Consider the following 22,126-nt stretch of genomic DNA (forward strand, 5'->3'; position numbering starts at 1 on the left):
TCCTAAAACGGGCATATGGGAGGGTCCTGCACCAGTAATGTTTAATGGTCGTGGTTATATGTGTGTCTCTACTCCAACAGGACCGCTGTGGGTGCCTAGCAAGTGGACGCGCGCAAGTCCATCTGGCGGGGCAGGACCAGTGACCAAAGATGGAGAAAGATAAAGGTCTATGGTGGTTGATTGGATGGTTAGGGCTGTGTAGTATAACAAGTGGGAAAGTTTTAGACTTGTTTTCACGCAAATTACATGATCCTAGAGAAAACGTGTGGGTATCCTTGGCGCGAGCTCTTAATACAACCACCTTTTGTGCAAGCTTAGCCACTCCTAGTACCCCTTTTTTGACATGTTTGGTGGGTGTGCCATTGACTAGTGAGGCATGGGGGAATTTTGTAGACGCCGCAAACATTTCCCAGCTTGCTCTCAAACACACCATGAGCAAGGCCATGGAGGATTATGATAAGTGGGATGATAGACTTCCTATTGGACCAGAGCCACAAGAAATAGAATTATGGGACTCGCTAAACGCCAGTTTTTGCCTCTTTATAAATGCATCATCGCCCAACTGTCAAGAAGGCTCGCAAAGGGGATGTGTAGATAACATCACAGTAGCTACACGGGTTAGTCCGAGAGGTAGCGATAGTTTTTGGCAAAATGCTTGGTGTTCAATCAAGTCTAGAAATAGCTCCAATCCTGCCCCAGGTACAAGATATCCCTGACGATTGCCCTCAGGTTACTTTTTGATATGTGGTAATCGGGCATGGTCCGGAATACCCTCTGTCCCTGTAGGTGGTCCTTGTACCATTGGGAAATTAAGCTTGGCTCTCCCTCACCATCGCCCGAATAGTTCGCATCGAATTCGCTGGAAGCGCGACGTTGCCCAGACATTGTCTAATAACTGTAATGATACAGTAAGCCTGTGGGGCCAATTTGAGGTCTGGGCCGCCTCCTTCTTCACACCAGGAGTCGCAGCAGCGAAAGCACACAGTACCCTGGCTCGACTTGCCTGTTGGGTGATAAAGCAAGCGAATGGGACCAGTCAAGTACTGTCTGCGCTCGCAGAAGATCTTTCGGCAACACAACATGCGGTATTGCAGAATCGGGCTGCTATCGACTTTCTCTTATTAGCACACGGTCATGGTTGTGAAGATTTTGACGGACTCTGTTGTATGACCATAACAGACCACTCACGTTCTATTCATAAGGAAATACAAGGTTTGATAGAACACACAAAAAGGATCCAGCAAGATGTCGGATTTTTTTGGGTTGGAAGCTTTGACAAATTGGTTAGGATTATCAGGTTGGTTTAAAGGGCTGTTACAATCTGGCCTTATCATTATTATCGTGGTATTATTTGGGCTTTGTTTAGTGGGATGTGTGATGTCTTGTATTAAGCAATTGATATTCCGCCTCACTAGCCAGGCTTGGTTAGTGCAAAAACAAAAAGGGGGAGTTGTGGAGAGTTGGTTGATAGAAAGAGGACATGGATTTCCCATGGGAACACATAACTCAGGTCTGGAAATAGAATAAGAGTGTCCTTGAGCTCTCCCTGACATAAGTAAAACAAGAAACTTGGCATTAAGAAAATCCATTTTCATTAATAACCTGGGGGCGAGATTATGCTTGTGTTTCCACAGATACAGGCCCACAATGGACTTCCGTTCGATCTGTACGACCATCATCATCTGGAACATCCTAGATGGTGCGGCAATATGAATACCACCTCAGCCAAAAACTAACGTGTAGGTCACCTTGGCCAACATAACAGGTCAAGATTCTCTGTGCATTGCAACCGCATCATAAAGCCCACGAACCAATAGACAAGATGGCTATGACTCCTGCAGCGTGCCTGGCCAGCGAGCGCATGCGTCATAGATTGCAACCGAGGAGGACTTTTGGCACCCGCTGGCCACGTGTGCTAAAACCCGTTCCTCTGCAAATGTATAAATACCGGGATTTTCCGAAGAGCATCGGGCTGGTGTACGGTGAGGCCATCGTTGCCTCTGTGGGGACGCCCACGGAAAGCTGGCACCTACCGATTGCTGGGCTGAGTTCGCGGAGCAAGACGGCACAAGAATGTACGGATGGTCCATCTTCCTCATAGTCCTCATGGTTCGGGTCATTAGGGGTAACGGGTTGGCTCAAAGAATTATGGGCATTATTGTAGTTATTGTGATTTTAGCTATTGTAATAATTTTACCTTGTTCAGCTTGTTAAGGAAAAATGGCATCCCAAGTTATTAAGCAAGCCTGGATTGCTCAAAAACAAAAAGAGGGAATTGTTGAGGATTTCTTGGCTGGGCGAAGGCATGTGAGCAATCCAGCCGTTAGGTGGGAACGAAGCATAAGTTTACAAAATACTGGAGCAGACAAGGACGCTGTGTCCTTGTACGCTGGGAAAAAGGAAGATAAGAAGAGCCTGACAAACAACACCTGGATGCTGAAGAATGAGATAAGTAACTGCTGGACACCTCGTGAAGAAGCTTGCGCAGCCAATAGAGAATAAGATAGTGTCGCGTGAAACAGGGTATTGTACCAATTAGAGTATTGTATAAGGCACGTGGACAAGTCAGTCTTGTATAAATGTCAAGACGTCTGAACAGTAAATGAGCAAGATGTTAACTCATATTGAGTGTGATTCTTGACTACGGCCATTCTTCCCGACAGGGAATGATCTCTCTGTGTGTATATATAAATATATATATATCTCAAAAGACGGAAAAGGTGATGATGATTGACCATCATGTAACTGAAAGTATGGGACTTGAGCATGACGTAAATGGTATAGAATAAGGGGTGGATACTGTCCTGGTTTCAGCTGGGATAGAGTTAATTTTCTTTCTAGTAGCTGGTATAGTGCTATGTCTTGGATTCAGTATGAGAAGAATGTTGATAACACACTGATGTTTTCAGTTGTTGCTAAGTAATGTTTAGTCTAAAGTCAAGTATTTTTCAGCTTCTCATGCCCAGCCAGCAAGAAGGCTGGAGGGGCACAAGAAGTTAGGAGGGGACACAGCCAGGGCAGCTGACCCAAAATGGCCAACGGGGTATTCCATACCATGTGATGTCATGTCCAGTATATAAACTGGGAGGAGTTGGCCGGGGGGGCGGATCGCTGCTCGGGAACTAACTGGGCATCGGTCGGCGAGTGGTGAGCAATTGCATTGTGCATCACTTGAATATTCCAATCCTTTTATTATTATTATTACTGCCATTTTATTAGTGTTATCATTATTAGTTTCTTCTTTTCTGTTCTATTAAACCGTTCTTATCTCAATCCACGAGTTTTACTTCTTTTCCCAAATTTCTCCCCCATCCCACTGGGTAGGGGGAAGTGAGTGAGTGGCTGCGTGGTGCTTAGTTGCTGGCTGGGGTTAAACCACGACAACTATAAATGAGTATTTGGGGAAAAAAACCCCAGGCTTATTTTAACATTTTAATAGTCCTTTCATTTCAACTGTTTTCAGGCAGTGCCTTGATTTTTATTTGAAATAAGTTTTCAGCTTAAAAATAAATACAAATTTTAAAAATTAATGAAAAAACAGGTAACATTGACAAAATTTTAAAAGTTCAATCTGATTTAAGTGAGTTTTGATGAGGCTGAATTGAAACAAATTTGGCTGGGGCTTTTTACTGCAGTTTGAGATAAAAGGATTTTTTTGTTTCAGTTCAGCATGAACTCTTCCGTTTTTATTTTAATGTTTTGGTAAGAAGACGAAAAAAAAAAATCAGTCTCCCAAACCAATAAACTCCAATGTCTGAGTGATTTTCCCCCCCTTCCTCCTGTACACCATTCAACTCTGAGGCCAAACTGTTTACACAGCTAACACCAGATTCACAGAATCTAAACAATAATGCTCACCTCTCCCTGCTGCCAAATTACACCAGATACACAAATTCTGCTCCAAACAAACCCAAGATCTAGGTGATCCCTCCCCTTCCCATCCTGCTAGTGCTACATCCTCAGTGGCTTTAAGGCAACCCAAAGTTGCCATTCTTCCCTCAGTCTTCACTCTTATTTACAAAAATAACCCCAAAACCCAACAAATTGTTACAATTTTTCCACCAAGGGCCCTGGACTTACCATTTGGAACCAGAACAAATATCTGCAAATCCCTCTCAAGTATCTGCAGCAAAATTAGTGTTATGTAACTTTGACAGTATAAGAAAGCTACTTTACTGATTTTATGCCTTTTTTTTTTTTTCCAAAATGTCTCTAATCTAGCAAACATAGCCACTCAACTGTAACACACACACACAATGTGTTTGCAAGACCAGGGCCTCAGTTATTTTCCTCCCCTTCCCCACTGCCTGCATAATTTATAGCACTTTCAGCTATTTTATGACAATGTTTCCTAAAACTAATATCTCTTTGCTTTTCCATATTGTTTATAGAACAACTATATCTTCAGACAAAATGCAAGCAAAGCTTCTCATACACCGAAAACGTTAAAGTAACAGGAAAATTCAGTGCTAAAGGAAGAGGAATACAGGACTGGAAACAAAAATTTATCAGATCACTGAGTTACACCTATTTCTCTCTCTGCCACAGCATTATGTAATCCCTTTCATAAACTGAAAAATCTGTTTCATAATTCATATTATTGAACTTGCTGTCAAATCAATCCAACGCTAAAAGAACAGGTAGTCTAAACTATGCCTCAGATTCTGATGTTGTAAATAGTCAACTTCACTAAGGGTAACAATACCTCTTACTTCAAGTAGCATAGAATTTAAGAGGTGTGAGTGATAGGCAAGATAGGGCCCTGAATCATCGTAATTATATCTTCAGATAACTTGGTCCTTTCTAAAAAGGTTACTCTATTGACAATTAGACGACAGAAGCTTTAAAAAAAAAACACAAAATTTTTTATATTTGCATTAGACCATTTTCCCAACTTTCAGCTACCTATCAGATAAATGCCTCTAAAATAGTCTCTGCATATTTTTGCTTTCCTTTCATTAGAAATATTTTTATTGAGCTGGTTTTTATTACAATACTGCCAGTTTTGCAGTCTCTGGCTGTGGCTAAGCTCCAAGCAAAAGGATGCATTTAGCACAAAGCAAGGCTGATTTAGTGTGTTGGCATTAATTACCCATTTATGCTTTAGTGTTAAAAATTATGTGCATGTTTAATTCAGCAAGAGGGGTAGCTAATTTTGTAGAAGTTTATCCAAATACATCTCTCATTACAAATACGAAAAGTAGCAGCTAGAAGTATGAAAATATTAAAAAGGAGAGAACGACAGGGAAAATATTTGTATTCTAAAGCAAAAATATTAGTACATACTGCTACATCTTATTAGCTTAAAAAAACCACCACCTTTGGATTTTCTACACTGTTTAAAGCTGTAAATCACGTTCCTTTTAAAACACATACTCAGGTTTGGGAAACTGTAAGTTCAAATTTCCCATCGGCTTCGGTTCTGACATAATAGTTAAAGGCAGGCCACATATGCCTTTGTTGGCCAGGTCAACTGCTGCATGGTTGTATTATCCTGAAAGGCAGGTTCACCTCTTGCATACTATGGACACCACAATAAATTTTTCTCTCCAGTGTACATCATACATAAACAATACATTTTTCCAGCGCCTCACTATAGCAAAATGCATATTAATGTGTTTAAATTAATAAATAAAAAAAGTAGTCTCAAAAGCTTTAATCTCCCCTAACTGAATGTCGTGGTTTAACCCCAGCCAGCAACTAAGCACCACGCAGCTGCTCACTCACTCCCCCCCATCCAGTGGGATGGGGGAGAAAATCAGGAAAAGAAGTAAAACTCCTGGGTTGAGATAAGAACGATTTAATAGAACAGAAAAGAAGAGACTAATAATGATAATGATAACACTAATAAAATGACAACAGTAGTAATAAAAGGATTGAAATGTACAAATGATGCGCAGGGCAATTGCTCACCACCCGCCGACCGACACCCAGCCAGTCCCCAAGCGGCGAATCCCTGCCCCCCCCCACTTCCCAGTTCCTAAACTAGATGTGATGTCCCATGGTATGGAATACACTGTTGGCCAGTTTGGGTCAGGTGCCCTGGCTGGGCATGAGAAGCTGAAAAATCCTTGACTCTAGTCTAAACACTACTGAGCAACAACTGAAAACATCAGTGTTATCAACATTCTTCACACACTGAACTCAAAACATAGCACTGTACCAGCTACTAGGAAGACAGCTAACTACATCCCAGCTGAAACCAGGACACTGAACCACAGGAGTACCAGAAGAGAATAATAAAGGTGGTAGCTCAGCATGTACTGTATGTAGATCGTTATGGAGGTGCTGCAGAGGACATCATCATGACAGCTGCTGTTCAGTTTTTCAGCAAGGATGAAACCTTGAAAACACTGAAGTCAACAAAAAAATTCCCAGCAACTTCAACAGAAGTGTTTGGCTTAAATACATTACAGCATTTGTTTAAGTGTTTCTTATCACTACAAGAGATCTCCGTAAACTACTTTTTTTAAAATATCACATGTAATTCATATTATTAGTGTTAATTATGGCAATTGACGTCAGAGTAATTTTATAAACAAAATCTATATTAGCTATAATTTTTAATTATAGTTACTGTTCCTCAGTTGTGAGTAACTTAATTTACAGAGCTACTACCCCAAATTACGTGTCCTCCAATTCTTTCTACTGAAAATTAGCAATAGCAGAAAGAGCAAAGAAGGATAGAGAGTATATCACATGAACGAGTAGAATGTTTCACACTTGGAAGACTTAAATTCACACTTTCTGATGCTATAAATTTAATTCCGGATGTGAATTTTGGCATTTTTATACACCACAGTATGGTATCTAGGCACATGAAAAGGGAATTCCAATGGAACATACCCCTTGTTCATATCTTAGGCACATAGTTAGCTAGAGTCACTAGAAAAGCTGGCTGTTGTACTTAAAGGGCTGGCAACTCACACTTCAGCCTACTGCATGCAAGTCTCTGCTAGTATATGAGCTAGACAGAATGAATATTCAATTGTTAGCACCTCCTCTTCACCAAAACATCTGAAACCAGTACCTCTCTCTTTACCAGTGTCTGTTGCCAGAGGAGGACCACCTTTCATTGCACACCACAACATATTTAGGACTCTACAGCTAGTTATTCACATCCCATCTTTGGGATCTCTGTTTCTCTCTTCATTGACCTTTTATACCTCTGTTAACCCACTTAGACCACCAGGGTCCAAGTCAGAAAATTGAGAGCATTGCTCTAGCTCATAGAAACAGGAGGAACTGCAACACCGTCAACCTGGGTTTGTCTGATGAAGCGAGTGAGAGTTGCAAGGCAGGGTTTAGAAAGGTGCTAGATTTTAAGAGATAAGTACAATTGCATTTACTGTTAAAACAAATACTATAACAATTTCCATAACTATTTTACAATTACAGAAAAAACGGCTGACTAATATGTTCCATTATGTTAAACAAGCCTGTTGCATTATAGAATATATACTGCATAACAGACTCTGTGCAACACAGTAAGGAGTTTTTAATTTCTTCAGCAGTGAAGTATATTAAATGGAAAAAAATTTGTTCACATCATGTGAATCACATTCCCTCAGTCATTCTAAGCAAGCATCTCAAACTCCACATTTGATATAGAGATAACGCCTAAGTTTCAGGCACTCAGCCATCAGAATGGTACCCGGACAGGCATCTGGGCACCAATACAATGCTGTGTGCAAAAAGCATCAGACACCTCAGAAAGATAATCCTGAAGTGCCCACATGCTGACTTAAAAGCTTGACAGGTGGATCAGAAATCCAGAGCTGGAGAGGGACAGAAAAAATTAAAAAATCTCTGAATAGGCAAATCTCTGAATAGGAAGATCAGTGAGTCTGAAGAGAAACATAATTTCAGCAGTATGAAGGGAAAGTTCCTTGTGAGAACTTAGTCCAGTTACTTAGCTACACATTTTAAGCTGTGATCGATATGCATTACGTTATTAGTATAACTACAGAAAAAACCCTCCAAAGTATTTTAAATAAATTTCATACATACTTACTTTGGCAATATTTTTAACTGGTTTTCTCTAAGTTCCAATATCTGGAGTTTAGTTAATCTGTAACAGAAAGGCATAACAAATTATCACAATATACTGTATTTTATGACAAAAGCAATCTCAGAACTTATTTATGTTGCTAAACTTCAAAAAATATCTACAAGTTTGAAATATTTTTTTGTGTAAGAACACAAGTATGTTTTGTGCAGTAACCTGCATGTCATTTTTAATTAATTTATTCATTGGGGCTTGGTTTTGGTAAAGCAGCAAACTGGATCTTGCCTGCTCTTCTGCATCTGCTTGAACAGTTTTCCTTCATCCCATAGGTTTTAAAGCACTCCATTGGATTCATTATCAGTATATGTTATCATCATATACAGAAGTACACAGCAAGTAAAAGAAGAAAGGTGTGGACACATATTTAGCTAACGGTCGGTCACAAGAGCATTCCAGACACTTTTAGAAGGCCTTGAACAGAATAAACAAGAAGACAAAAAAAGAAAGATGCCAATTAGAAGAACACAGGGGCACATTCCACGATAAAGGGAACTTGGCACAAAGAACCGCGCATTCCACGATAAAGGGAACTTGGCACAAAGAACCTCAATTCGGCAGTTTATCTTGACCAATCAGATTGAGAAAAGTTTCGCATGTTTTAGTTGGTATAACCAATTATGTCTTATGTTTATACGCGTGGACAGAGTTAGTATGACCAATTATATCTTATGTTTATGCGCGTGGACAGTATCGATGTAACCAATCACAGTCTATGCTTGTGCGCATGGACAGTGACTTTGCAGAATATGTGACTATAAGTATGTGTGTGTTTTAGCAATAAAGGGTCGTCTGTAGTCTGCTTTCAAGATTTCAGGCGTCCGTCTACTTCAATCTCCTCAAATGGTGACCCCGACGTGATTGCGGGCCGAGAAAACGCTGGAATTGCTGGAGGTGCGTCCGGAGGAGACTCTAGCCGGACAATCGTCTAGCCAGCTGGACTGAGCGGACAAAATTCTCCTGGGAGATCAATCACCCTGCTCGTTTGGAAGTAAGGTGAGCGGCTAGAAAGATTAAAATGGGTGCCCAGATGTCTGTGGAAGAAGGGGCAATTGTACGAATGCTTTCGCATATCCTCTCCACGAGAGGGATTAAGTATGATTCAAATAATTTACGTATGATGCTGAAATGGCTTAAGGACCATGGTGCCCCCACTTCGAATGTAGAAGTCTTTCAAGTTAAAAATTGGGAAGAAATGGGAAAAGTAATTTGGGACTTCGTATCGCGTGGGGACGTGAAGGCTCAGAAAATCTCTGCTACATGGAGATTGGTGCTGGAAGCGTTGAAAGCCCTTAAGGCAGAAAAGGAGGTGGCTGCCACTGCAAAAGTTTCAATTGAAGTTACCCCGGAAAGAAAGGAAAGTGTGGGTGGCGAGGTGGTAAATAATTCAGACAGTAATGAGGAATTAAACACCGAGGGAGATGTCATTAATGGAGGCAACGATCAACCCTTAAGTAACCTGTCTCTCGAGCAGAGACCTATCCCCTCTGCATCTCCCTATGAGGCAGATACATCCCAAGGAGAAGCTATAAAAAAACGATGGAAAGACATAAATGATAAAATGTTAACCGAAGGTCTAAATCCTGTGGCTTTTCCAGTTACAGTCAGGCAGGATGCCCCAAACGTGTGGCAACCTTTCAATTGGGATTTAATAAAAGAAGTACGGAAAACAGTAATGGCTAATGGACTGTCTGCTCCGTTTAGTCAGGCGTTATTGGAGAATGTATTTACTGGTCAAATTTTAACGGGCTTTGACTGTACACAATTGGCTACAATGATTTTAACCCCGACTCAGCGTCTATTATGGAAGGTGAAATGGGCAGAATTATGTGATTTAGCGGCACTAAGAAATTTCGACCACCCAGAAGGAGATCCGCGGTATATGATCACTGCTGCACAAATGATGGGGACTGGTGACTTTGCAGATGTTAACAGGCAAGCAAGGCTACCGGTGGAAGCATTACAAGAATCAGCTTCCTTAGCTCTGAAGGCAATGGTAACTTTGCCTGAAGCTGGAAAGCCAGAACAATCATTTACAAGTATAAGGCAGGGTAATACGGAACCTTATATGTCCTTCATTGATCGTCTGCGAGATGCTATTGAAAAGCAAATAGATAATGCTGATGCCAAAGAAGCATTGATAATAAAATTGGCCGTGGAAAATGCAAATGCAGACTGTAAAAAGATATTACAATCGATGCCAGGAAGAGTGACACTAGTAGACATGATAGAGGCCTGTAACAAAGTTGGGTCTTTGGAGCATAAAACTACATTAATGGCCAATGCTTTTGCTGTAGCCATGCGAATGGGTACAAAAAATAAGAAATGCTATAAATGTGGACAACCGGGACATTTGCAATTTCAGTGTAAAGAGGGGCGAAACAAAGTGGAAGTTGAGCCTAAAATATGCCCTCGTTGTCATAAAGGGAGACATTATGCTAACCAATGTAGATCTCGTTTCACAAATGAAGGTGTAGCTCTGCCACCTCGAGGTACCCCGTCGTTGGGAAACTACAAGAAGAGTGCGAGGAGCGGTGCGATGACCCCAACAGCTCCGAAAGGGTTCCAGAACGGCGCCAAGAAGGATGTCTGGCAGAATTGCCAGCCCGAACAGCTGGAAGTGCTGGAGTGGATGTCTCAACAATAGAAACCATTCTGCCATGGAACTCTCAGGTACACCGTGTGCCAGTAAACGCACAAGGACCATTAGGTAATGGGCTTAGTGCCCTGTTGTTGGGACGGTCTAGTATAACATTACAAGGAATTTTTGTGCTTCCCGGGGTGATTGATGCGGACTACACAGGTCGCATTTATGCTATGATTTGGACACCATCTCCACCAGTATCGATACAGGAAGGAAGCAGAATTGCACAGCTAGTCCCTTTTAAAGCAAATGTACCATGTAAGGTTAATCAACAGCGTGGCAATGCAGGGTTTGGATCTACGGGATTAGAAGCTCAAATTATGTGGTCAATGGAGATCAATAAAACAAAACCTAGTATATCAGTAGAGTTACAAAATGCAAAGAACAGGCCAGAAAAAATAAAATTACAAGCATTAGTGGATACTGGAGCAGATGTAACGGTTCTGTCGTGGGAGGGCTGGCCTGTCACTCGGGAGCTTTCTGAGATGGATTCGAAACTGTTTGGTGTGGGAGGATTATCAAAAACTCGACAAAGCAAATATATGATCCAATTGATTTGTCAAAATTCAGTTTCTTATATCAAACCTTATGTAACCAATATCCCTATGAACCTGATAGGCAGGGATGCATTAAGTCAAATGGGATGTGTGCTTAGTACAGGAGACAATTTTGTGGCGCGGCCATTGACGGGCGACCATGCCTAAAACTGAAATGGAAAACAGAGGAACCAGTTTGGGTAGATCAATGGCCGCTGACTGAATCTAAGGTCGCCATCTTGAAACAGTTAGTACAGGAGCAATTGGAACAAGGGCACTTGGTGAATACCACGAGCCCTTGGAATACACCAGTTTTTGTCATTCCAAAAAAATCTGGGAAATGGAGACTATTGCATGATTTAAGAAAAATAAATGAGGTAATGGAAAATATGGGAGCCCTTCAATTAGGGTTACCCACGCCTACTATGATTCCACAAGGATGGAACATTTTGATTATCGATTTAAAGGATTGTTTCTTTACAATATATTTAGACCCGAAAGATGCGGAAAAATTTGCTTTTTCTATCCCCACCATAAACAAACAGGAACCCATGGAACGTTATCATTGGGTAGTTCTGCCACAAGGAATGAAAAATTCTCCAACCATATGCCAGTCCTATGTATCCCAAGCTCTAAGAGGGTTCAGACAACAAAATTCAGACTTGATTATTTATCACTATATGGATGATATCTTGATAGCAGGGAAAAGAGATTTATCCGAAAAGCTCAAACAATTGACTACTCAATTGTCCAATTTTGGTTTAAAAATAGCACCAGAAAAGGTACAAAAAATGCAACCATGGAAATATTTAGGCTGGAAGATTTTAGAAAAAACTGTAGTTCCACAAAAACTGGAAATTACAGACAAGATTGAAACATTGAATGATGTGCAAAAATTACTGGGGACAATCAATTGGGTTTGAACACTGTTGGGAATAGATAATGAGCTTCTGACCCCTTTATTTGAAATGTTACGAGGTGACACTACCTTAACGGCACCTCGGCAATTGACCCCTCAAGGTAAACAAGCATTACAACAGATAGCAGATATAATATCCCAGAGTCAGGCTTTTAGGATTAAAGAAAATCTTGACATTAATCTTAGCATTTTAAACTGAGAAAAAGAACCCCTCGGGATCATATATCAATGGGAGGGGAGTCACAAAGACTTGTTAATAATAGAATGGATCTTTTTAGCTCACCAGGCCCGAAAAACCATATTTTCTCGAATTGAAATGATTTCAGAATTAATTATAAAGGGGAGACGTCGGATTATTGAGATTTGTGGACAAGAACCACACACGATTGTCGTTCCTTTGACTCAAGGATATTTACAATGGTGTCTACAGAATAGCCTAACTTTACAAATTGCTTTTGCAGATTTCAAAGGAAAGATAGATATTCATCTTCCTGCACACAAAATGTTTACCTTGCTACAGAATATACAACTAGAAGAAAAAGAATTGTGTGCAGAGTTACCTACTGATGGTCCTACAGTATTTACGGATGGCAGTGGAAAAACAGGAAAGGCAGTAGTAGTTTGGAAAGAAGGTCAGGTATGGAAAAATCACATTGTCACATGTGGAGGCTCCCCCCAAGTGGTGGAACTTCAAGCTGTAATAGAAGTATTTAAAAAGTGGCAGGATGTTGAGGTCAATATTATTGCTGATTCTTTATACGTGGTAGGTGTAGTAAAACGTTTGAGACGGGCTTATTTGAAAGAAATTGATAACATCACATTGTTTGAAAAATGTAAGATGTTGCTATTTCTGTTAAACCAACGGACAAAGTGTTATTATATAATGCATGTGCGAAGTCACACCAGTTTGCCTGGATGGATTACAGAAGGGAATAAACGAGCTGATTTACTAGCTAATCCTGTATGGACTGGGCCACCCCCCAATAAACTTCTACAGGCACGTGGAGCTCATAGTTTTTTCCACCAACCAGCGAAAGTATTAGCCAAACAGTTTCAAATTTCTATAGCAGATGCCAAAGCCATCATTCAGTCCTGTGCTGAGTGCCAGAAATTATCTGGGCACGGAGATGGCGCTGTAAATCCTAGGGGTCTGCAATCCTTGCAATTGTGGCAGACTGATGCGACTCATGTACCAGCTTTTGGAAAATTGTGTTATGTTCATGTTTCTGTTGATACATATTCCTTGATGGTATGGGCCACAGCACTTGCAGGCGAAACAAGTCGACATCTACAAACACACTTACGACAAGCATTTGCCGTAATGGGTGTCCCGGCCCAGATAAAAACAGATAACGGACCATGTTTTATAGCACAACGGACTCAGGAATTTTTTCAGGAATGGGGAGTTACTCATATTACCGGCATTCCTCATTCTCCCACAGGTCAAGCTATAATTGAACATACTCATAAAGTATTAAAAGGTTTTTTTGAAAAACAAAAAACAGGGGAATTAGGGGAACCTCCTTCAAATAGACTCATGAAAGCAATATATGTGATGAATTTTTTGACTCTGTGTGGAGAGTCAGTTGTTCCCCCTGTAGATCGCCACTTTCAAACAATGAATAGCGGGATTCAAAATATTAATAATGGGTGGAAAGTCTGGGTTAAAAATATTGAGCGTCAGCAATGGGAGGGACCTTTTAAAGTAATAACGTGGGGCCGAGGTTATGCTTGTGTCATTACAGAAAATGGGCCAAAGTGGATTCCAACTAAATGGATGAAACCTTATGCTGAGATTGATATGGAACACACTGACTGTAGTAAGCAGCATGACAGTGACACCGGTGATTGATACGCCGTGGGACAGTAAGAATGTTTGGGTGTCACTAGCTAAAGCTATTAATCAAACCTCTTTTTGTGTGTCATTGGCATTACCTGAACAGTCTTTTATTCTTATGTATTTTATTAGGTATAATGCTACTTTTACTGTGTTTAATTAATTGTGTTCATAGATCTTTGCAATAGGGGTAAGATCATAGCATTAGTTAAGAATCTAGAAACAGGGCAATGGGAAGGTCCATTTCCATTAATAACCTGGGGGCAAGATTATGCTTGTGTTTCCACAGATGCAGGCCCACAATGGACTCCCGCTCGATTTGTATGACCATCATCATCTGGAACATCCCAGAGGGTGCAGCAATATTAATACCACCTCAACCAAAAACTAAGTGTAGGTCACCTTGGCCAACATAACAGGTCAAGATTCTCTGTGCATTGCAACCGCATCACAAAGCCCATGAACCAATAGACAGGATGACTATGACTCGTGCAGCACGCCTGGCCAGCGAGCGCATGCGTCATAGGCTCCCCATGTTGCAACTGAGGCAGATTTTGGCACCCGCTGGCCACGTGTGCTGAAATCTGTTCCTCTGCAAATGTATAAATACCGGGATTTTCCGAAGAGCACTGGGCTGGTGTACAGCAAGGCCATCGTTGCCTCCGTGGGGACGCCCACATAAAGCTGGCACCTACCAATTGCTGGGCGAAGTTTGCGAAGCAAGACGGCACAAGAAGGTCCATCTTCCTCACAGTCCTCGGATGGACGTAATCATGGATACCGCCGCAAACCAAAGAAAACATCTGGATAACCCTGGCTGACGTGATCGGACAAGATTGCTTATGCCTCAGTACAGTAACACCAAGCAATCCTTTTTTTTCTTTTTTTTTTTTCCACAGGTTTAATAGGGGGTCCCTGAATACAGATTGGTGTGGTATTATCTGATGTACTGTTAGATATAGATAGTATTAGACACACAACCTTACAAAATAGAGCTGCTCTTAAATCATTAGTTAAAATAGTTTTGATTTATCTTGTAGTGTTTTTTTTTTTTTGTCTTGTATTTTGTGTGCCTTGCAGGTTGCAATGTATTTAAAAATTAATTGATAGATCAAGTAAGGCTGTATTAATTGATGAAAAACAAAAAGGGGGAATTGTGGACACATATTTAGCTAACGGTCGGTCACAAGAGCATTCCAGACACTTTTAGAAGGCCTTGAACAGAATAAACAAGAAGACAAAAAAAGAAAGATGCCAATTAGAAGAACACAGGGGCACATTCCACGATAAAGGGAACTTGGCACAAAGAACCGCGCATTCCACGATAAAGGGAACTTGGCACAAAGAACCTCAATTCGGCAGTTTATCTTGACCAATCAGACTGAGAAAAGTTTCGCATGTTTTAGTTGATATAACCAATTATGTCCTGTGTTTATATGCGTGGACAGAGTTAGTATGACCAATTATATCTTATGTTTATGCGCGTGGACAGTATCGATGTAACCAATCACATTCTATGCTTGTGCGCGTGGACAGTGACTTTGCAGAATATGTGACTATAAGTATGTGTGTGTTTTAGCAATAAAGGGTCGTCTGTAGTCTGCTTTCAAGATTTCAGGTGTCCGTCTACTTCAATCTCCTCAGAAAGGCAGGATCAGTCCGCACAAGTTAAGATGCTGAATGTCTAATACAGGCAATGTATCAAACCATTTGTTTTGGGTTTGTGTGGTGGGGTTTTGGTAGCGGGGGAGGGGGCTACAGGGGTGGCTCCTGTGAGAAGCTGCTAGAAGCTTCCCCAGTTCCAAGCCAGACCTGCCTCTGGCCAAGGCCGACCCAATCAGTGACAGTGGTAGTGCCTCTGGGATAACATATTTAAGAGAGGAAACCTGCAGCAGAGAGGGGAGTGGAATGTGAGAGAAACACCTATGCAGACACCAAGGTCAGTGAAGACGGAGGGGGAAGATGTGCGCCAGAGGAGGTGATGCCCCTGCAGCCTGTGGTGAGACGGCAGGCTGTCCCCCTGCAGCCCATGGAGGTTAACAGTGGAGTAGATGCCCACCTGCAGCCTGTGGAGGACCCGATGCTGGAGCAGGGGAAGAGTGTGAGGAGTCCTCCCCCTGAAGAGGATGGAGCAGCAGAGACAACGTGTGACGAACTGACTGCAACCCCCATTTCCTGTCCCCCTGCGCCACTCAGGGGGAGGAGGTAGAGAAAATCAGGAGTGGAGTTGAGCCCGGGAAGGAGGGAGGGGGAAGGTGTTTTAAGATTTGGTTTTACTTCTCATCCTGTTTTTATTTGATTGGTAACAAATTAAATTGATTTTGTTTTTTTTCCCCAAGTTGAGTCTGGTTTTTGCCCGTGACCATAACTGGTGAGTGATCCCTCCCTGTCCTTGTCTCCACCCACAAGCTTTTCATTATATTTTCTCCTCCCCATCCCACCAGGGGGGAGGAGTGAGCGAGCGGCCTCATGGTGCTTTGTTGCCATCTGGGCTTAATCCACGACAATACACCAACCGTGGAGAGTCTTCTTGGCTCCAAAACTTTGAAGAAAATCTGTGTGTCTCCTCATCCCTACAGGACAGTGCCTTGGCTGTCAGGGGCACCCCAAGAAATCAGTCCTCTCCTGCCCTGGTCAGAGGGAAAGGGAGCCCCAGGTGCATGCCGTGTGGTGCACTCTGGTTCTTCCTGTGTGACCAGGGTGAGGACATGAGGAAGTGGGATGGTGAACCCACCTTTAAGCTGGAAGCCTGTGAACTGAGAGGGAAGACAGCTGTTAAGAAGGGGCCACCCAAGAATGCTGTCAGCTTAGTTGCTGTAGAGACACAAGAAGGCAATCAGCGAACTCCCAAGCATAGGAAGGACTGAAACCACCTCCCTTGATTCTGGTGAGGGGACTTCTGGTCTGGCACTGCAAGGGTCGGTCAGTGAATATTCTGATGAGGAACAGCAATAGAGGGTCCCTGCCTTTGGCCAGGAGGAGGAAAGGGATGACCGGATATACTGGACTGTGTGGATTCGATGGCCTGGCACATCAGACCCACAGAAGTATAAGGCTTTGGTAGACACTGGTGCACAGTGTACGCTGGGGCCATCAGGGCACACGGGCACAGAACCCATCTGGATCTCTGGAGTGACAGGGGGATGCCAAGAATTGCCTGTATTGGAGGCTGAGGTGAGCTTAACAGGGGACAAGTGGGAAAAGCACCCCATTGTGACCAGCCCAGAGGCCCCTTGTATCCTTGGCATAGACTACCTCAAGAGAGGGTACTTCAAGGACCCAAAGGGGTACCAATGGGCTTTTGGTGTAGCCACCGTGAACACAAGAGAAGATCAAACAGCTGTCTACCTTTCCTGGCCTCTTGGAAGATGCCTTCGTTGTGGGATTGCTGCGAGTTGAAGAACAGCAGGTGCCAATTACTACCAGGATGGTGCACCAGCAGCAATATCGCACAAACTGAGACTCCCTGGCTCCCATCCATGAGCTGATTCATCAACTAGAGAGCCAAGGAGTCATCAGCAAGACTCACTCACCTTTTAATAGTCCCATATGGCCAGTGCAAAAATCTGATGGAGGGTGGGGGTTAACAGTAGACTATCATGGCCTGAACAAAGTTACACCACCACTGAGTGCTGCCATGCCGGATATGCTAGAACTTCAGTACGAACTGGAATCAAAGACAGCCAAGTGGTACGCCACAATTGACATCGCCAAAGCATTTTTCTCAATCCCTTTGGCAGCAGAGTGCAGGCCACAGTTTGCTTTCACATGGAGGGGACTCCAGTACACCTGGAATCGGCTGCCCCAGGGGTGGAAGCACAGTCCTACCATTTGTCATGGACTAATCCAAACTGCACCAGAACAGGGCGACGCCCCTGAACATTTACAATACATCGATGACATCATTGTGTGGGGCAACAAGGCAGAAGAAGTGTTTGGGAAGGGAAAAAGAGTGATTCAGATTCTTCTGAAAGCTGGTTTCACCATAAAAAGAAGCAAGGTCAAGGGACTTGCACAGGAGATTCAGTTCTTGGGAATAAAATGGCAGGATGGACGTTGTCATGTGCCCATGGATGTGGTCAACAAGATAGCAGCTATGTCTCCACCAGCTTTCCCAGGCTTTGTGGGGTTCTGGAGACTGCATATTCCAGGTTATAGTCACCTTGTGAGCCCTCTCTATCGAGTAACCCAGAAAAAGAACTATTTTGAATGGGGCCCTGAGCAACAACAAGCCTTTGAGCATATCAGACAGGAAATAGCTCGTGCAGTAGCTCTTGGGCCTGTCTGGACAGGACCAGATGTACAAAATGTACTCTACACTGCAGCTGGGGAGCATGGTCTCACCTGGAGCCTCTGGCAGAAAACACCAGGAGAAACCCGAGGTTGACCATTAGGGTTTTGGAGCCGGGAGTACCAAGGATCAGAAGCCCACTACACCCCGACTGAAAAAGAGATACTAGCAGCATATGAGGGGGTTCGAGCCGCTTCAGAAGTTGTTGGTACAGAAGCATATCTCCGCTTAGCACCACGATTGTCCGTGCTACACTGGATGTTCAAAGGAAACATCCCCTCTCTGCATCACGCAACCAGCACTACATGGAGTAAGTGGATAGTGTTAATCATGGAATGAGCTTGACTGGGGAAACCCAACAGCCCAGGAATCCTGGAAGAGATCATGGACTGGCCAGAAGGCAGAGATTTTGGAGCATCGCCTGAGGAGGTGGCTCGTGCCCAAGAGGCACCACCATATAATGAGTTATCAGAAGACGAAAGGTGTTATGCTTTGTTTACTGATGGATCCTGTCGTGTGGTAGGGAACCATCAGAAGTGGAAAGCTGCCGTGTGGAGTCCCATACGACAAGTCGTTGAGGCCACTGAAGGGAAAGGTGAGTTGAGTCAATTTGCAGAAGTGAAAGCTATCCAACTAGCCCTAGATATTGCTGAACGAGACAAGTGGCCAGTACTCTATTGTTGAGGATTTCTTGGCTGGGCGAGGGCATGTGAGCAATCCAGCCTTTAGCTGGGAACGAAGTATAAGTTTACAAAGTGCTGAAGCGGACAAGGACGCTGTGTCCTTGTACGCTGGGAAAAGGAAGATAAGAAGAGCCTGACAAACAACTCCTGGATGCCGAAGAATGAGATAAATAACTGCTGGACACCTCGTGAAGAAGCTTGCACAGCCAATAGAGGATAAGATAGTGCTGCGTGAAACGGGGTATTGTACCAATTAGAGCATTGTATAAGGCGCGTGCACAAGCGCATAAGGTATATAACTGTGCTAAAAGTTGTAGTAAATGGGCTTCACTTGATCACATTGGTCTGTGTGTGATGTTCCCTGTGGATCCTCCGCAACACTCTATCTCTATACTGACTCCTGGATGGTGGCTAATGCCCTATGGGGGTGGCTACAGCAGTGGAAGAAGACCAATTGGCAACACAGGGGTAAACCCATCTGGGCAGCTGCATTGTGGCAGGACATTGCTGCCCGGATAGAACACATGGTTCTAAAGGTATATCATGTAGATGCCCACATGCCCAAAAGTCATGGCACTGAAGAACATCGAAATAATGAACAGGTAGACAAGGCTGCTAAAATTGAAGTAGCTCAGGTGGACCTGGACTGGGAGCATAAGGGTGAGCTATTTGTAGCTCTATGGGCCCACAAAACATTGGGATATCTAGGGAGAGATGCAACATACAGATGGGCTCATGATCGAGGGGTGGACCTGACCATGGAGACCATCACACAGGTCACTCATCAATGTGAAATGTGCTGCAATCAAGCAAGCCACCAGAGTAAAGTCTCCCTGGAATAGAGGGCAGTGGCTGGGTTCTTCATTTTAGCACTATTATCCTTTCACTTTTGCTCCCAAGATTTAATCCATTTTAAAGAGGTAGGGGTTTAGTATTTGTTGCTTAAGCTATTACATGGAACAATTTTGCTTAGTCAGCACACCATAAATATGCTGTCTCTCAAAGATTCCTGACAACAAGGCACTTGAGAATTATAGATGTGCATGAAGGAATCTGTGCATCCAGGAGAGGAGAAGTGTAATTACAAATATTATTATTTCCTCCACTCCAATTACTAAATGATAACCAAGTCATATTTCAGGAATACTAGTCTCCCATACTTATCAGACTTGTGTTGTAGAAGCAGCAAGTATGTAAAAGAGTTTTATTTCTTGGGTCTTTATAAGTATTCTGTCTGTCCTTCAAAAGTCCAGTTTAAAAAATGGTGATAAAGATTTGGGTTTTTTTTGTAACTAATATGTGGCATAAATGGATTGGTTATGTACACTTCTTCCTCTCCTCCAGTTCACACTTTGCTTAAGAAGCAGCAGAAATTGCTCTGCGTAAATTTAAAACTAAATATAGATACTAAGTTTTGAATTCAACTTACCTGCCAAAGTTGGCTGGCAAAAACTCAAGAAAAGCATCATTCAGGTACAGCTGCGTTAGGTTTAACAGTTGGGAAAATCCATCTGGAAGCCTATATAGAAATAAAATAATGTAGTTCCTTTGTTTCAATTATATTCAGGGCATTAAGTCATATTTTCTTAAACGACAGTACAGTATTGAAGTCCTACATATTGGTAACATTAAAATCAAGGTAGTACCAGAATTTCTACAAAATTGCACTAGATACCTGTTCAGTATAAAAATAATTTTGAAACTAATCTTAAGTATTGAGGATAATATCTACAGGCAATAAAACCTACAAGCAACAAATGTAGTGCTGCTATATATTTGTGGTCTCATGACACCTAACGTGGAGGAGGCATTCATTAGAGAAGATTAAATCCTATGCAACACCTTTTTTCCCCCAGAAGAGTTACCTTGTGCAAAGTTTATATCTCTGGCAGTGCTACTTCCAGGAAATTAATTTTGTCACCATAGAAGGTGACAGGGAAATCTACTCATACAAGCTGAGTTTGAAAAAAGAGTGGTACAGGCTTTAGAGTAAAATTAATTATTGATATTAAGAAACAAAACTCTGCATATTTCTCTAACTTCACAGAGAAGTGATGGACTTAAAGCTGAGTAAGCCATATGGTATAACGTAGGATTGCTTACATAGCCTATTAACTTGGGCAAAATATTTTACTGACATAGCTATACTGTATCGCAGTGCAATGAGGTTAATGTAGATACTTCTCAGGTAACTCTGTTCCTTGCCTCCAAAGGTTGGCTCACGAAACGTTGTCTGGGGTGCGTTTGAGACTCAGCAGTGTTTCCATAAAATACAAAACATGACAAAAATTACAAACTTACTTTGAAATTGGATTTACACTGGCCTCAACAACTGCCAAGACTTTACAATTTTTTATATTTTCTGGAAATTCCTGTATGCCTGCAAGATACAGGGAGAAGTAGGGAAACATTCATTTAGCAACCAGTGCACTAGTTCTCTAATATTTCATTTTAGATATAGTTTTCATTAAAAAAACCCCACTCTTATGCAATATCAATTCTTTTACTATTTATTCCTAAAGCATTTCACACTGCCACTTAGCAGGCAGCTCAAACAGCATTATAGACACACAGTGCACTAACAATTCCCACTGCTCATTACCAAATATTAAAGTACTTGTACTTTGTAATGTACTTAAGGTCAGGCCCTCAGTCTCTATTTTTTTTTTTTTTAAAGGCATTCATACACATGGTAGAACAAAGTTTCCAACAGAATTTGTTTGTCAAATGCATGGCTTGTATAACATCCAGGTTAAATGGTAAGGCTTCAAATCCTAAAGTAGGTTTACAGCATTCATGGTTCTGAACAGATCTCCCAAAATGTGACATATGCTTGGTGTTAGCTTCAAATTATTTGTAGAGAATGAAAAAAAATGCTGCAGACACATTTATGTCTGAAAATTAAAACAATAAGGAACCTCCTCATCTTCTAAGGTTATCTCCAAAAATGCCAGAAAAAATGCCAGAGTGAATTTGCAACCCACTTATCTGCCAAAATTTGTATTTGTCAGAAGCTGACAAAATAGACCTTGAAAACAGAAGACAGGTATCCACCACATCAGTAAGAAACCATTCTGCTGCCCAGGACTTTCACCTCAATCTTTACTATACGATAAAACCAAATAAAACCATGGTTATCACATCTGCATTT

General features: G+C 42.1%; 1 protein-coding gene across 9 annotated transcripts in view; it reads right to left on the bottom strand.

Moving 5' to 3' along the window:
* The window catches only part of LOC138683432 (erbin-like), a 160,885-nt gene that overhangs the window by 60,028 nt on the left and 78,731 nt on the right, over positions 1–22,126 (bottom strand). For all 9 annotated transcript variants that reach the window (XM_069775181.1, XM_069775178.1, XM_069775175.1 and 6 more), the window contains 3 exons: positions 21,277–21,355; positions 20,405–20,494; positions 8,015–8,071 (listed from right to left, as the gene is read on the bottom strand). In XM_069775181.1, coding sequence (XP_069631282.1) covers positions 8,015–8,071; positions 20,405–20,494; positions 21,277–21,355 — 226 coding nt within the window. The remainder of the gene's footprint in view (positions 1–8,014; positions 8,072–20,404; positions 20,495–21,276; positions 21,356–22,126) is intronic.

The sequence above is a fragment of the Haliaeetus albicilla genome, chromosome W (genome assembly GCF_947461875.1).
Source record: "Haliaeetus albicilla chromosome W, bHalAlb1.1, whole genome shotgun sequence".
In the NCBI taxonomy this organism is placed as follows: Eukaryota; Metazoa; Chordata; class Aves; order Accipitriformes; family Accipitridae; genus Haliaeetus; species Haliaeetus albicilla.